A 14,756-nucleotide genomic window follows, 5' to 3' on the forward strand; every position below is an offset into this window, starting at 1 on the left:
GAACTTGAGAAGCTGGTGGGAAGGAAGCCAGTTCTTGTGACTGGTATCTGCAGGGGACAGATGAAGCTGAGTGTACCATGTATGTAGCAGGGAATCTTGCTTGGTAATTAATGCCATCAGAATTCCTCCTGTCCCTTCTCTCCTCTGCCTCTGTGCCCGCTGTCACTACAGACACTCCCACACCCCATATATTCCAAGTTTTCAATGCTACCACATAACCTTATGGGACCATCTATTGCATATTACCCCGTAGAAGATGGCCCCATGTTACATGCTTTACTTTGGAACTCTCTTCATCCTTATCAGCACACTACAACACAGTTCCAAGCATCCTGCTATAGAATATGGAAAACCAGCTCATAGAGCTCAGGGGAACTTGCCTGAATTTACACCATTGGAGAGCACAGATACACCACACAGTTGGGGTCTGACTTTTAGTCCAAGTTCCTTCTGCCCCGTGGACATCCTTTGGATCTATCTCATTCCTTTAAGTCCGGACTCATACTCATCTAAATTGCTGAAGAGACAGCAGTGCACAGAACAGGCTGCTCAAAGCAGACAAGACAGACAATGAAGCTAACACTTGAGGAAAATCAATCAAACATCCGGGCTATAGCCAGGGTGGAAAGCTGAATCCCCCTTGGTATGTTCTCCAGAACTTTCTGCTGAGCTGGTAGAAAACAGGAGTTACCCCTGAGCACAGAGTCAGGAGTAATCCCCACGCATCACCAGCTCTGGCCCAAGCCACACCCTCAAACCCAAAAAGAAGGCAGGACAAGATTAGACCATTTGTTCTGTCAGAGGAGGACCTATAAGGGGAAGGACACCAAAAGTGCTGCGATAATGTGCTGGTATTTGTGTGTGTATGTGTGTTGTGGGAGTTGGGGGAAGGGTTCAGTGTCTAGAATGTCATGGCCAAGCTCTGGCTCATAAGGAAGAAGCCAGGCTCAAGTTGGCACTGGAGTGTAAATGCAGCTGAGATGGACTGCCCACTGGGCACAGAGATGAGAGTCTGGAGCTGGCAGGGAGCAGCCTGGGCTCCTTGGACCCACTGTGAACTGTTCTCCTGTGCTAAGATCCTCTGGACATGAAGGCGATGAAGCATCCTGCTGGGCTCTGGGTGCACACCTGAGCTAGAGTCACCTTCACATCCAAGGAACAGGCAGGCATGCCAACTACCTCGACTGCAGAGGTGATAGATATGCGTGTCCTTGTCCCTCCGCAGAAAACCCCACCTGAGATTGAGACCCAGACCACTGGCCCCTGGGACCCAGTCTCATCTATGTGCCCTCGAGATAGGTAGGAACTCCTCGCTGCTGGAGAAGGGACCAGTGTGAATCAGAGAGAAAACGTGGCAGTCTGCCCCACACAGTTCTCAACACTAGTCTCCTAACTAGATTGGAACTCGGCATTGTATACTTCTGCTCTTGAGCAGAATAGCAAAAGGACAAAGGGGCCGAAAGCATGATAGTGACAGGTTAGCTCTGAGCTGCTCTGAAGGAAGAATGCAAGTTTGACATGTCCATAGGCTCAACAGGCAAGGGAGCAGCACCCCAATGTCAACCAGAATCTAAAGCCCCAGAGGGCCTTGCACCTGCCTGTCGGCACCTGTGATCCCTGATGGTCCGTGAGGACCTCAGCTCTTCCCATGACATATACATAACAAAAACCAAAGAGACGGCAGGATAGAGGAAGCAAGTTTATTGACCACGAGGAACTGCAGGAACCCAATTATATTTTTAGAGCTTCTGGAGCACTTGGAGTAGAACCAAAGTCCCAAAAAAGAACCTAGGGAGGAACGAAAGCTTCAGTAGTGCTAAATCCTAACAGTACAGGTAAGGTACACACGGGGACCCGATGCTTAGATGATCTGTGCTCTTTATTCCATGAAAATGTATCCAGGGGGTTGGGACGTCTTGGAAAGGAGACACTGCAAGAGCGAGGTCACCCCAGCACCCCAGCTAGGCATCCTGCAGGAGTCTCAGCAGGGGCCAGCCACTGACGAAGGTCCGCAGGCAGGGGGTCCACAGCTTGGACAAAGGATACAGGACATGGGAGTGGAACAGGGATTGCAGGGAAGTCTATGGAGAGAGAGAGAGAGAGAGAGAGAGAGAGAGAGAGAGAGAGAGAGAGAGAAAAGGAAGAGTTAGACAATGTCTGAGCAATGGACCAATAGGATAAGAACAAAAGTCTGCCTCCAGCCAATCACACAGCTCAACCAAGTCTATATGACAGTACCCTTCCATTCACCCCGGATCCCAGTGCTGCTCTCTCTATAGGGCAGGCTGCACCCGTGGGTAGGGTCAAATGTTGCCAGCAACATGCACCAGAGGCTGGTTCTGCACGAGCTTCCTGCCCACACGCTGCAGCACCCTGAGCTTAGTCACCAGACAGTCCCCTAGGAGGGTGGCTTCCATCAAACCTACTTGCAATCCTCACTCTCCAGAAGGTTCCGGTACGTGGCGATCTCCGACTCCAGCCGCGCCTTGACATCCAGCAGCACCTGGTACTCCTGGTTCTGCCGCTCCAGGTCAGTGCGGATCTCAGCCAGCTGCTCCTCCACGGTGCTGATCAGGGTCTGCATCTGGGCCAGCTCCGTGCCGAAGCGGGCCTCGGCCTCACACAGGGAGTTCTGCAGACAGTCTTTCTGCAGTGGGGAAGAGTGGGTCAGTCACCTGGCTGTCCCCCCCCCCACAAATAGAGTGGTGAACATCTTGGCCAAACTCACCTGGCATTGGGCCTGGTCCCAAAAGTCATAGGTTATGACTTCCCTCAGTTCTAGAAGAATCTTTATCAGTGTGTCCTTGATGTTTGCCCAAAATATCTAACTACAGAAAGGGCATCCAGTTCAACCCTGCACCATCATTTTTGTACTTACATACAGGAAAGACCTGTGAAATCTACAACACCAAAAAACAGAACTCCTGCATGTTCTTCTAAAGGAAGTGAACTTGGCATGAACCATATTTGGGGAGAAAAGTCGCTCTGCCACAGAGGGAACAGGACCCTGTCTAATGACCATGCCCAGATCATTACTTTCTAAGAGATGGGGCTGTAGGAGTCATGGTTTACAGTCCTTGCAGCATTCTGGGGGCAAAGGAGGGGATGAAGAGGCACCCCTACCAGGTTGTGTTGGGCTTGGCGCTCCACCTCCAGGGCGTTCACCGTGCAGCGCAGCTCCAGGATCTCCGACTGGCAGCACTGCAGCTCCTGAGAGCATGAAGTGGCCTGCAGGCTGATGCCCTCTGACTGCAGCACAAAGACATAGGGACATCGTCACCCCCTGCCCACAGGAAGTGGGAGGCTCACTTGTCCTGCGGTGCCTGCCTCACCTGGGCCTGGAACCACTGCTCCACATCCTGGCGGTTGGTCTCCACCATGGTCTCATACTGGCATCGCATCTGCGCCAACACCCTACCCAGGTCCACGGTGGGCTCCGTGTCCACCTCAATCCGCAGCCTGTCCCCAAGCTGGGACTTCAGGATTCTCACTTCCTGCACAGGCAAAAGGATACATACCTTGGTGACAAAAGGGCTTTGGACATAGCAGGTGACCCAGACCCCCTCTGTGACCAACAGCTTCTGGGATCAACCCACTCACACACACTATGGTCAGCAAAGGGGAAAGTCCTCATAGGGACCTACCTAAAGTCACATGGTAACCCTAGGGGGCAAAAAGCCCCCCTCTGCCGCACCCACAGGCTCAGCCCAGCTCCCAGACCCAGATCCCCTCCATATCCCAGCACCAAGGGAGCCCAAGTAAAAGAGGCTCCCCTTTCTGCACCCCCTCCCTGCAAGTCTGGGGCCCTGGGCCCCCACCTGCTCGTGATTCTGCTTGAGACTGATCTGCTCCTCCTTCAGGGACTCCTGCTGGGCCTCCAGGTCAGCCTTGGCCAGGCTCAGGTCGTCCAGCAGCTTGTGCATGCCGCACATGTCCGCCTCCACCACCTGGCGCAGCGCATGCTCGCTCTCGAGCCTTCGGCAGGGGGGACATGAGGTCAGCATCGTCGCGGCCAGTCCAGTTCCCAGACCTCCTTCCCCCACCTCAGCTTCCCGGGCTCACGTGGTCAACATTCACCATTTAGAAGCTTATAACTAAGGGTTCCCACAGGGCAAGAACCACTATTCCCTTTAACTCGGTGAGAAATGGAAACTCAGAACCAGTGAGTGAATTGTCCAGGATTATAATTTTCTGTATAGCAAATGCATAGACTCAATATCAGTACTCAGGCTTTGAAAACAGTCCACTATACTGCCATAAAGGTGGAATAGAAAGGGCCAGAACAAAATGGAAGCATAAAAGTCAGCCTCTGGATCTCTAACTTACATGTGATCTCTTGGATTAATCACTGCACATTGCCTTCTACTTTGATTTGATCACAACTCTTAATGCCAAGGAGCTATAATGGCTGTTCTTCCCACTGAAGAAGTTGGCCAAGGGTCACTAAGTCTAACAGTGACCTATGAACTGAGACTTTATTCTTGCAATGGCTGCATTTTCCTTCATTGGGTTTTAACCCAACCCCCTCATAAGTTTAGGGAGAAAGTGGCAGAGCATCTAACCTACCAACACTCTACCACCTACTTTTTTTTTTAATGTTTCTACTTTCTTTCCCTCCTTACAATGACTGATTGGAGGATATTAGATCATGATATGGAGAGGAAAGAGATAAGTGATAAGTATGTGTTTATTGATTCATTCATTTCTATAATGATTCATTCATTTCTAATAAGAAGTGGTATCTGAACACCTGCTTTACGCTAATGTTGTGATGGGTCCTGGGAAATAGATCAGAAGAATGTTCCTTTGAGCCCCTAAATGTTACTCACTTGATTCTGAAGTCATCAGCTGCCAGCTTAGCATTGTCAATTTGGGTTACCAGCCTGGTATTTTCAGCCTTGCTGCACAGGATCTGGGGAAACAGAACATTTGTGGTATTTACTCTCCCTCCAGAGATTCCAAGGACCTAGAGCTCCTTGACCTTTAGGGGTCCGTGTCCTCTGCTTCCTCGGATCCACATCCCCCACCCGGGCCTCCCCAAAGCTCACCTTCTGCTGCAGCTCCTCCACTGTGCGAAAGTAGCTCTGGTAGTCAGGACACAGCGTGGACTCATGGCACTTGCTCCACTCCTGGATCTTGCTCTCCAGCTCCGCGTTCTCACGCTCCAGCTGCCTCACCTTCTCCAGGTAGTTGGCCAGCCGGTCATTCAGGAACTGCATGGTCACCTTCTCGTGGCCATTCAGGGCACCTTCGCCATAGGGCCCACAGCTGCCAACATTGCCGGGGATGTTGCAGGTCCCTGGCAGGGGGCAGGCCGTGTGGCAGCTGGTGGGCACACAGCAGCTGGGTCTTCCCAGGGGTGTGGAGCCCACACGCACCTTGTTGGCATGTGCCACCGTGGCTAACAGGCACATGGGGGGAACCTCAGGCCCAGGCAGCTCCATATGGTCCATAGGGGGGATGCAGAAACATCTGGCTCCGGGAAACTTGCTGCTCCCGTGGCAGGGGGATGAGCTGATGCAGGAGGAAGACATGGTGCTGAGCTGAGGGTGATGGGTGGTTCAGAGCAGGTGCCAAGGCCAAGCGTCTGAGTCTGACACCCCTCTTCCCTCCTCTCCTTTTATACCCTGTCCCGGTGGGTGTTGGCTTGGGGTTTTGACCTCACACCTTGATTCTCTGCTTAGTGCTGTGGGTCATCTGTTACTCAGCTCCTGAGTTACCACCAGCGTTCCCCGCCTCATTTGAAATGGTAATGAATTTGGGGTGCCTCTTGGCTTGTTGATATCTGGTTGAGTATTGATGCAGATCAAAGATTCCTATGTCTACCCACACTCACCTGCAATAATTCTGTCCCCAATGTTCTTCATGAAAAACAGGTGGTCTCATTCTATATCTGGCCACCATGAAGGATCACATCTTCTGGAGGTTTGTGTAACCAATGATATTCCATGCCTCAGGATTCTGTGAAAAGCTTTAAAGAGAAATTCTAATTCTCAAACTGCTAAGCCTATTGAAGCCTGATTCTGGGGCAACCCCTATTTTTCCTCCTTGCCCCTTGTCTACCCTTCACAGTCAACTTGGGAAGCAAAAAAAGAATCAGTGTCCCCTAAAACACTATGGCTAATGGAGTATTTATGAGCTAGCTTTCTTTCATTCACTTATTACCTATGTCTGGAACCCCATCCCAATCCTGGTTGGGCAGTGTGTTAGCCAAGGAACCTATGGGGGCCCTTTTCTCAGGAGGAACCAGCATGGCAGAAAACCAGGTTGTCTTCCACAATTTTGCTTGAGAACCACCAAGGCCAATGCATGTAAGCAAAAGACGAGAGATTCCTGGTCTTAATCAAGGTTGTATCTACATAATAGCTACTAAGAAGAAAAAAATCATATTTGAGCCAGAAAAGAAGGAATCGGGTGTAGAATTCAAGAGGTATTTGAGCAGAAGTTCAAGAACTAACATTTATTGGGAACATGAGCATAAGACCATTTTGTCAGTCTCCGGAGCTGGTCTGTGGGAATACTCGTCTCTGGTCTTTGGTTCTTGGAGGGACACAGTGGAGGGGCATAATTCAGTCTCCTGTCTGCAGAGTTGCATCATCTTCTTTCCTCTCTCACACCCAGAGTGAGACCAGTCTGTGCCATGTCATTGCTCAGGAGAGTCCCTAGATCTGGTGCAGGGTCCCTTGCCTGGCTCTGGAGTTCACAGAGGGGTGCTTTGGGGCTGCTGTTCTGTGCTTCTGCTGATGTTTTGTCACATAAGAACTGACAGCAGGTGGAAGGCATGAGTCCGGATGGAGAAGTCTTGGTTATAGGTCAAGAAATTGAAGTCAGAAAGTTATAAAGGATCCTTGGATTCCAGCAAAAGAAGAGAGTTGGCTACTGAGGTAGAGAAGACATTGAACTGTATGCGGGAGACCTTCCCTCAGTGGAGAAGAGTTTCCAAGAGAGGTCAGATTCCAGAAATTTCCAGCAGGGCTAAGACAAGGCAGCCCGCTGCAAAGGAGCCAGACACCAAAGCAGTGGAGGGAAATTAGGAGGTCCTAAAGACAGAAGGAGCCTAGGGATTTGAGCAAGGCCCTGGGAGAGTATAAATAAGCTTCTATTTTGCACTAAATGCGACAACAAGCAGTCCACAAAAACCAACCAAAAGGCAATAATAGCTGGGAATGTTAATGAAGCCCGGGTTCTTAGAATTCACTCAAGGAGGAATGAAGGATCCAGAATTCTTCCCCCGAAGCAAGACCCCTCTGGGTGCATGTTGACCCTGCTAGTTCCCCCAGCGTCACCCTGAATAACCCTTTACCAACACCATAATTAGAGCCATCAACAGCCCACCCCATCTTTCAGAGGCTTTGGGGTGCAATCTGCATATGTTCCATCTTCAAACACCCTCTTTGTTTCCCTCCGAAGGCCTCATCACACAGCATGACTCTAATCCAGAGAATTGGACCATTAAAATGGTCTCCTTTGATTTGCTAAATAAGCTCCAACTTTTGACCCTTTCTCAGGCCTCCCAGTGGAAGCTGTGCATCCAGGCCTCACACCCTCTCAAAAGCTTCCTCAGGCCCCTGTCTGGCTCTGAGAGGTCCAGATTGCAGCAGACACTGCACTGCCAGAGCTCTGTAGAGCTCTGGTTCTGCTGTGCTACAGGAACTGGAAACAAGTGGGAGACATAAAGCAGGAACTTGAGATGCTCTTGGCCCGTGGATGGGGAGGGGTCATCCTGGAGCCCCTAGATGGCCCACCTTTCTTTCCCTAAGTTTTAACCAAAACAAAGACTCCTGGTCCCCAGAATAACGGATGAGCCAGGTTGCATGAAAGACATGCTGGTGATGAGGAGTGAAGGAAGAGGTGCCACCGTGCCCCCCCCGCCCCGCCCTCATTCTCAGGGCCACCATCTTTCTCTCCTGGAGTGGAGAACTTCAAGCTGCAGTCCCTGCAAGGGGCAGTGGGACAGTGGGTCCAGATGGCGTCGGTCAGGGCCTGGAGAGCAGTTGGAGGGATGCTGCTCTGAGCCAAAGAGAAAGCAGAGCCCCTAAGTTTGGGGCTGATCTACAACCACCTTTTTCATCGCAGGGACAGATAGCACACATGTGTAAGGACCTAGAGCGGGCTGCATACCGCATCCACGGTGAGTGCTGTGTGACAGAGAAACCATGACAGGTAGTTCCTATCCCAGACACAGAGAGTGGGCAGGAGATAGTTGCAGGAAGGACAGGCTGAGGGGTTTATGATTCTAAAGTCCCCCGGAAGAGGCTTTGAAAAGCAAAGACGTGCTTGAACACTGTCGTTCCCACCAACTGGGCCTTTCTTATATTGCTGCCTAGGAAGCTTGAGGATGATTCTACAGACTGTGAGATGATGATTATTCAACGTTATTCTTTTTTTTTGGGGGGGGGGGCGGGAATCACAACCAGCAATGCACAGGGGTTACTTCTGGCTCTACACTCAGGAGTTACTCCTGACGGTACTTGGGGGACCATATGGGATGCCGGGGATTGAACCCAGGCAGGACGCATGCAAGGCAAATGCCCTCCCTGCTGTGCTATCGCTCCAGCCCCTCAAAGTTATTCTTGTACCCTATATCCATGTCATCAACAACCAAGTCAAAAATTTCCTGAGCTTATTTGGCAACCTCCTCCTTCCCAGAAAAAAATTTACTTGGTTCCCCCACCTGTAAATCCACCTTCCTTAAAAGAACAGAGAAGCCAGGGGCTGGAGAGATAGCACAGCCGGTAGGTCATTTGCCTTGCATGCGGCCGACCGGGTTCAAATCCCAGCATCCCATAGGGTCCCCTGAGCATGGCCAGGGGTAATTCCTGAGTGCAGAGCCAGGAGTAACTCCTGTGCATTGCCAGGTGTGACCCAAAAAGCAAAAAAAAAAGAAAAGAAAAAAAGAACAGAGAAGCCAGAGGAGGGTGGAGGGAGCTCACCTTGCATGCAGCTAACCCAGGTTCAATCCCAGATATTTCATACAGTCCCTTCAGCACTGCCAAGAGTAATTCCAATTCCTGAGTGAAAACCCAGAAGTAACCCCTGAGCATCGCTGCCTGTAACCCCAAAGTAGAAGCATGGTGTGGGGGGAGACAAGCATAAAGCCCCCACAATCCCACTCAAGGCTACTACTGCTCCCCTGGATTGTTCCAACCCAACCCCCTTCCCCCAGGATGGCATCACCCACTTTGGGAAACACCTGAATAAGTGATGAAGATTATTTCCTTCACTTTGTCTCCTGAAGTCAGATTCCTTTATTGTGTCACCCTAGGGGGGAACATTGGCCTGCTTCTTGTCTGTGAGGACCCATTCTCAAGTCCTTTAAAGCAACAGAGGTGGAGGAGTTAGGACTGAGAACTCCAGAACCAACCTGTCTACACTCAATTTCTGCCCCTACCATCCCTAAGCTGTATGACCTTGACCTGATGTCTTGACCTCTCTGTGCTATGATTTCTGCATATATGAATGTGGGCAATAAGAGCATCTCACTCAGATTTGCTTTAAGCAGTCAAGAAGTTGTTTTCTGACAGCGCCTAAAATAAAGGCACAGCACAGTAAAGAGTGTGTCTTTATTTTTAATGGCTAAATATACCATTTAACCATCAGGTTTGCTATTCTAAGTGCCCTTTAATTGTGAGTTCAAATGTCCACATTAGCATAATTCAAAATGCTTATTAAATTAGCATATTGTCCCTACCGAAGTTAGCAAAGATCAAAAAGGCAAATGTTGGGTCAGGAAAATAGCTCAAAGGTATAGAACACGTGTTTTGCATGTGGGAAGCCTACTTCGCTCCCCCAAGCAATGTGCCCCTGTGCACCATCAGGAGTAGCCCCGAAATGAAACAAAAAATAATAATAAAACAAGAGGTGAATGTCACTATGTTGGAAAGGCACCATCAGCACTGTGGGGTAAAGTCCTTTTGTTTTGTTTTGTTTTATTTTGTTTTGCTTTTTGGGTCACATCTGGCGATGCTCAGGGGTTACTCCTGGCTCTGCACTCAGGAATACTCCTGGCGGTGCTTGGGGGACCATATGGGATGCTAGGACTCGAACCCAGGTTGGCTGCATGAAAGGCAAATGCCCTATCTGCTGTGCTATCACTCCAGTCCCATGTGGGGTAAAGTCCTTAAAGGATCTTTCATGAGGCTGTTCCATCTAGGGTCCTATTCAAGGACCCTGTAGGACCCCTGCAGGAACATGTCATAGGCTCACTTACAAAGCCCTGCCTACCGGATGATGAGAATATCTACTGCAATCACTTGGGAATCAGGGCAGCCTAGGAGCAAAGCAAGTGGCACCAGCAAGAGCTGCCTGGTTGACGAACATTCTATGCAGCCATAGAGCTAAAGCTTGCAGCCGTGGCAAGTAATGAGGGAAAACTTTCTATACTAGCATCTGCTTACAATGACATCCAAGTGACACAACTGGGGTGAAGTAAAGAAAAGGCAAGTACATAACGAACTCCCCCAGAATACTATAGTATAGATACCCAGCGGGAATCTGTGTAAAATTACACTTGAGGGGCTGGAATGATAGCATAGCGAGTAGAGCGTTTGCCTTGCATGCAGCTGACCCAGGTTTGATTCCCAGCATCCCATATGTTCCCCTGAACACTGCCAGGGGTAATTCCTGAGTGCAGAGCCAGGAGTGACCCCTGTGCATTGCCAAGTGTGACCCAAAAAGCAAAAAAAAAAAATTACACTTAAGAGCAAGAACAAATCTAGACTATAAAGTCAGGGATAAAGTCTGTTCTTTTAGGCAGAACTTTACTTTCTCATGCTTGAATGAGATCATTCCTCTAATCTCCGTCCCTTCCTATACCCAGTAGCAGAAATGAATCTTTCTTCTGAAGGGCCCTTTCCAACAAGGTGCCCTGACCTCCCTTGACCTTGATCTTGAGGCCAGTGCCAACCCGAGGTCCCCCAGCCTAGTTCTCAGTTGTCAGAAAGCTCAGGTATACCTGGGTCATCCTAGCATCCCTGGAGCTCTGGAGTCACTCTTTATTTTATTCCTTACCTGTGGCTCTCTGATATGCACATTCATTCATCTCTGGGCCCCACGGTTCTCTCAGACCCTTCTGCCCAGACGACCCAAGAACCACTTCTCCCTGGGGGAATTGAGGTCTCTCTAGGCTCTGCCTGTAGAAGTACAGTCAGGTCCCCTCTGCCCCCTCTGAACCCCAAAGTAACTGTCTTGTCCTTTACTCTATGCCCTGGTCTAGGAGAGAGGGAAGAACCAGCCCCAAGTTTCCCTTTCCTCCCCTCCTCTCCTCCTTGTTCCCACTGTTCTTGATCCCATCAGAGAAGGCACATGGTCCTACTTCCTATTCGTGCCTGCTCTTGTCCACTCAGGTGCAGCCTTCAGAAGCTCAGAAACCTTTTTCCTGCCCTCTGATAGGCCTTCACGTCCCCAAATCACCAAACACTCTGGGCACATCTGTGAGAAGGGCCCCACTTTGAGCACTTCCCACACCCAAGTCTCCCCGTGCTTGCCTTCCTCTGGAGTGCCTTGCGGGGTTGCTCGCTGCGTGGACCTCTGTTCTGTATCATATTTTTGCAATATGGATGTTATGCTTGTATAATTTCTGTAAGCTAGTTGTGTTTTTAAAAGTCCCAAAAGGTCAGTGTCTGGGGAGAATTTGGTCATCTTGTCCTCTGTGTCCCCTTATAGAAGTCTATGACTTCCCCACTGAGCCAAATGGCTTCTTCTGACCTATGTTCACAGTTCCTTTGCACTCGTGTGCTCTCTCTCTTTCTTTCTCTCTCTTTCCCTCTCTTTTTCTTTCTCTCTCTTTCTCTGTCTCTCTCTCTCTGTCTACCTCTGTCACTCTCTATGTCTCTCTTTCTCACACATGCACACACACACACACACACACACACACACACACTCACACACAACCTCCTCTTGGAGTTATGACTGGCTCATGGTCCCTGGATGTTGTAGCAGGAGTCTCTTCTTCTGTCCTGGCTTTATCATTTGAGTCCATTCCTCTAAGTGGTTTGGGGCCATTTCCAGCTAATGAAGTTGAATGTAGAGGGTATGAAATGGAAAGAAGGCAAGTACTGCTGTAGAAACTCACAAAGGGGGTGCGGACTAGGACAGTGGGGAACACTGAAGTCTGAGGCAGATCACAGGAGTCCCGCAGACACTATGTTGTCTATTTTTCTGACCTGCATTACAGATTGGGTGCAATGGAAACATGAAAATATGGGGCTGGGAGATAACATGAACCAGGCTCCACATGACCCCCCCTACCCACCCCCTCCCCCCACCCTGCCACACAAGCGTAACCACATGCAGCCCTGGAGACCTCCAAGTAATGCTGGGCTGGCATGAGTATCCCTACCACAGGGCCCTAGTAGAACCCATCCTTGGTCTTTGCATGAACTGCAGGTCTGGTTGGCCCAGAATTGCCAGTAAGATCCCCGGCTGCTGAATATAACTTGAGAGACTCAAAGCGAAGAGGGACAAGGAAAGACTGGCCATTTGCATCCTTTAGCACAGTAAGAATCCAACATTCAGTGCCCCGATTCTGAGACTTTCTGAAGGCCAAAGCTATCCCTGCAACTCTATTTCTAAGCTGCACAGAAAGCTCCCTTCCACCTTAGACATTCAGTCCCTTCCTCTTTTCCACTCACACTGAACTTGTAATTTATGTGGAAGGTAGCCCTTACCATAGTGTGCTATCTTGCTGGTTTACTTGGAAGAAACTTGGAAGCAGGGAGTTTTGTCTTATTACTTTGGCTCTGTCATCTCTATGCTTCTCAACATGGGAAGTGCTCAACCGATGTAAATCTGAAAGCAATGACTCCATGAGCTCAGTAGGGGAGCAAAGCATGGTCAGTACTGCTCTTCACATTGACCAGTATATGGTGATGTTCAATAAATGTGAGTCAGATGAATGAATGAGTGAATGAATGCACTGTAGCACTGTCATCCCATAGTTCATCGATTTGCTCAAGCGGGCACCAGTAACATCACCATTGTGAGACTTCTTGTTACTGTTTTTGGCACATCAAAATACGCCATAGGTAGCATGCCAGGCTCTGCCGTGCAGGCGGGATACTCTCGGTAGCTTGCTGTGCTCTCTGAGAGAGACGGAGGAATAGAACCCTGGTCAGCCACATGCAAGGCAAATGCCCTACACACTGTGCTATCTCTCCGGTGTGAATGAATACAGTATGAAATAAAACAACAGCTATGGCACCTAAGGTGACATAAGACATCTTTGACTTTGAAGTCCTGAAGTCCTAAATGAATGAACATAAGGAGATTTGCTTTCATTGGATATCACACTGAAAATGAAAGGTCCTACAGAGTCTTCAAAAGTGCTCATATTCCTTGTCTTCTTATGAAAAGAATAGAATCGTTTAATGGTAGATGAGATTGGTTTGGCTTGGCATCACCAAGGAGAGCCCTTCTTGACTACAGGTGTGTTCTCCCCTGAAGAATCCCCATTTCCCCCATCTCAGATCCTGCTATTGACCCCTGATGTGCTCAATTCAGGTCACAAGTGTAGCAAATGGACAATAGGATGGCAGTGAACTGGGATAGGCTAGTACAGAAATGGTCTCCTGTCCTCCGTGTCGTGCTAAATGCATCATGGTCCAGACTCATTCCAAATCATGCTGCAGGCCAGGACCCTTGCCTGTGAGAACCAGTAATAACTGGTGATCATGGCGCAGTTCAGAGTCACTGGATCCCATGGAATTCATGTCTATTCCTCAAGGGAGAAGATGAGCATTTGAGCTCAGAGTCTAAGATTCAAAACTATCCAACATTTTCTTCTTTTTTTTTTTTGCTTTTTTGGGTCACACCCAGCGATGCACAGGGGTTACTCCTGGCTCATGCACTCAGGAATCACCCCTGTTGGTGCTCAGGGGACCATATGGGATGCTGGGATTTGAACCCAGTTCGGCCTCGTGCAAGGCAAACGCCCTACCCGCTGTGCTATCACTCCAGCCCCCTATCCAACATTTTCTATAAAGAGTCTCATTCCTGCCCCTGACATAGCCTGGTCCATCAAGTTCAGGCAAAATCAAAAGATTTTATGTCATGAGGTGTCTTTTTGTTTGGTTGTTGTTTGGGAGCCACACACAGTGGCGCTCGGGGCTTACTCCTGCTTTGCACACTCAGAAGTCACTCCCTGTGGTGCTCAGGGAATCATGTGGGATGCTGGGGATCACAAGACAAGCTCCCTACCAGCCCCATCTCGAGAGGTTCTTTAAGAAGGAGTCATTAACCCCTGGCCCACAATCAGCCCTGGAAGATGCAGACCTCAATGCCAGCAGGCAGCTCCCGCCCAGGAAGACAAAGCTGGTGCACAGCAGGCAACTTTTACTCCGACCCTGGGGATCTGTCACCCTTCATTTCTCCATGGAGCTTTTTTTTTTCTCTTATAAAGCCACGAAGTACGGCCAGCAGTGAGATGAAGTGAGTTCCTTATCCCTCCAGCCGGAAAGCACCTTGGGAAACTCAGGGCACAAATAAGCCTCATTGTGTCCCTGTCCTCACCCCAGAAATAAAGTCCCAAAGGATGGTCTTGGGGTTGCTGAGGCCTACCTGAGTGTGTTCTCCACCCTCCCCCAAATACACACCCGCTTTCACATTGGCGAACCCCAAGGGAACATCTAGAAGAAAAGAGATCCAGCCATAAAATCAATTGCTCTCTCCTCAGATGGACCCATGACAGGAAGTTGCTGAAAAGAGATTCTGCTCTCAAGGCTGAGTGCCCTGGTCCTTTATACTTAGGCAAATACCCC

At 49.6% G+C, this 14,756-nt stretch overlaps 1 protein-coding gene across 1 annotated transcript; it reads right to left on the reverse strand.

Annotated features, from left to right (window-relative positions):
* Nucleotides 1–1,981: 1,981 nt before the first annotated feature.
* Nucleotides 1,982–5,414, reverse strand: LOC101554131 (keratin, type I cuticular Ha8-like). Its single transcript, XM_055132255.1, has 7 exons — nucleotides 5,049–5,414; nucleotides 4,830–4,912; nucleotides 3,819–3,975; nucleotides 3,333–3,494; nucleotides 3,124–3,249; nucleotides 2,427–2,647; nucleotides 1,982–2,081 (listed from the first exon to the last, which is right to left on the reverse strand). Exons 1-7 carry the CDS (start codon nucleotides 5,412–5,414, stop codon nucleotides 1,982–1,984), a joined length of 1,215 nt encoding a protein of 404 aa, XP_054988230.1.
* Between the last annotated feature and the right edge of the window lie 9,342 nt (nucleotides 5,415–14,756).

This window comes from Sorex araneus, chromosome 3 (genome assembly GCF_027595985.1).
Source record: "Sorex araneus isolate mSorAra2 chromosome 3, mSorAra2.pri, whole genome shotgun sequence".
NCBI lineage: Eukaryota > Metazoa > Chordata > Mammalia > Eulipotyphla > Soricidae > Sorex > Sorex araneus.

Excerpts from the sequence above, each read along its gene's own strand:
- LOC101554131 (XM_055132255.1), bottom strand. The coding sequence starts at position 5,414 with ATGTGCCTGTTAGCCACGGTGGCACATGCCAACAAGGTGCGTGTGGGC. Across the intron at positions 3,250-3,332 it reads AGCAGTGGTTCCAGGCCCAG|TCAGAGGGCATCAGCCTGCA; the intron begins GTGAGGCAGGCA and ends TTTGTGCTGCAG. Across the intron at positions 2,648-3,123 it reads GCCAAGCCCAACACAACCTG|AAAGACTGTCTGCAGAACTC; the intron begins GTAGGGGTGCCT and ends TCCCCACTGCAG.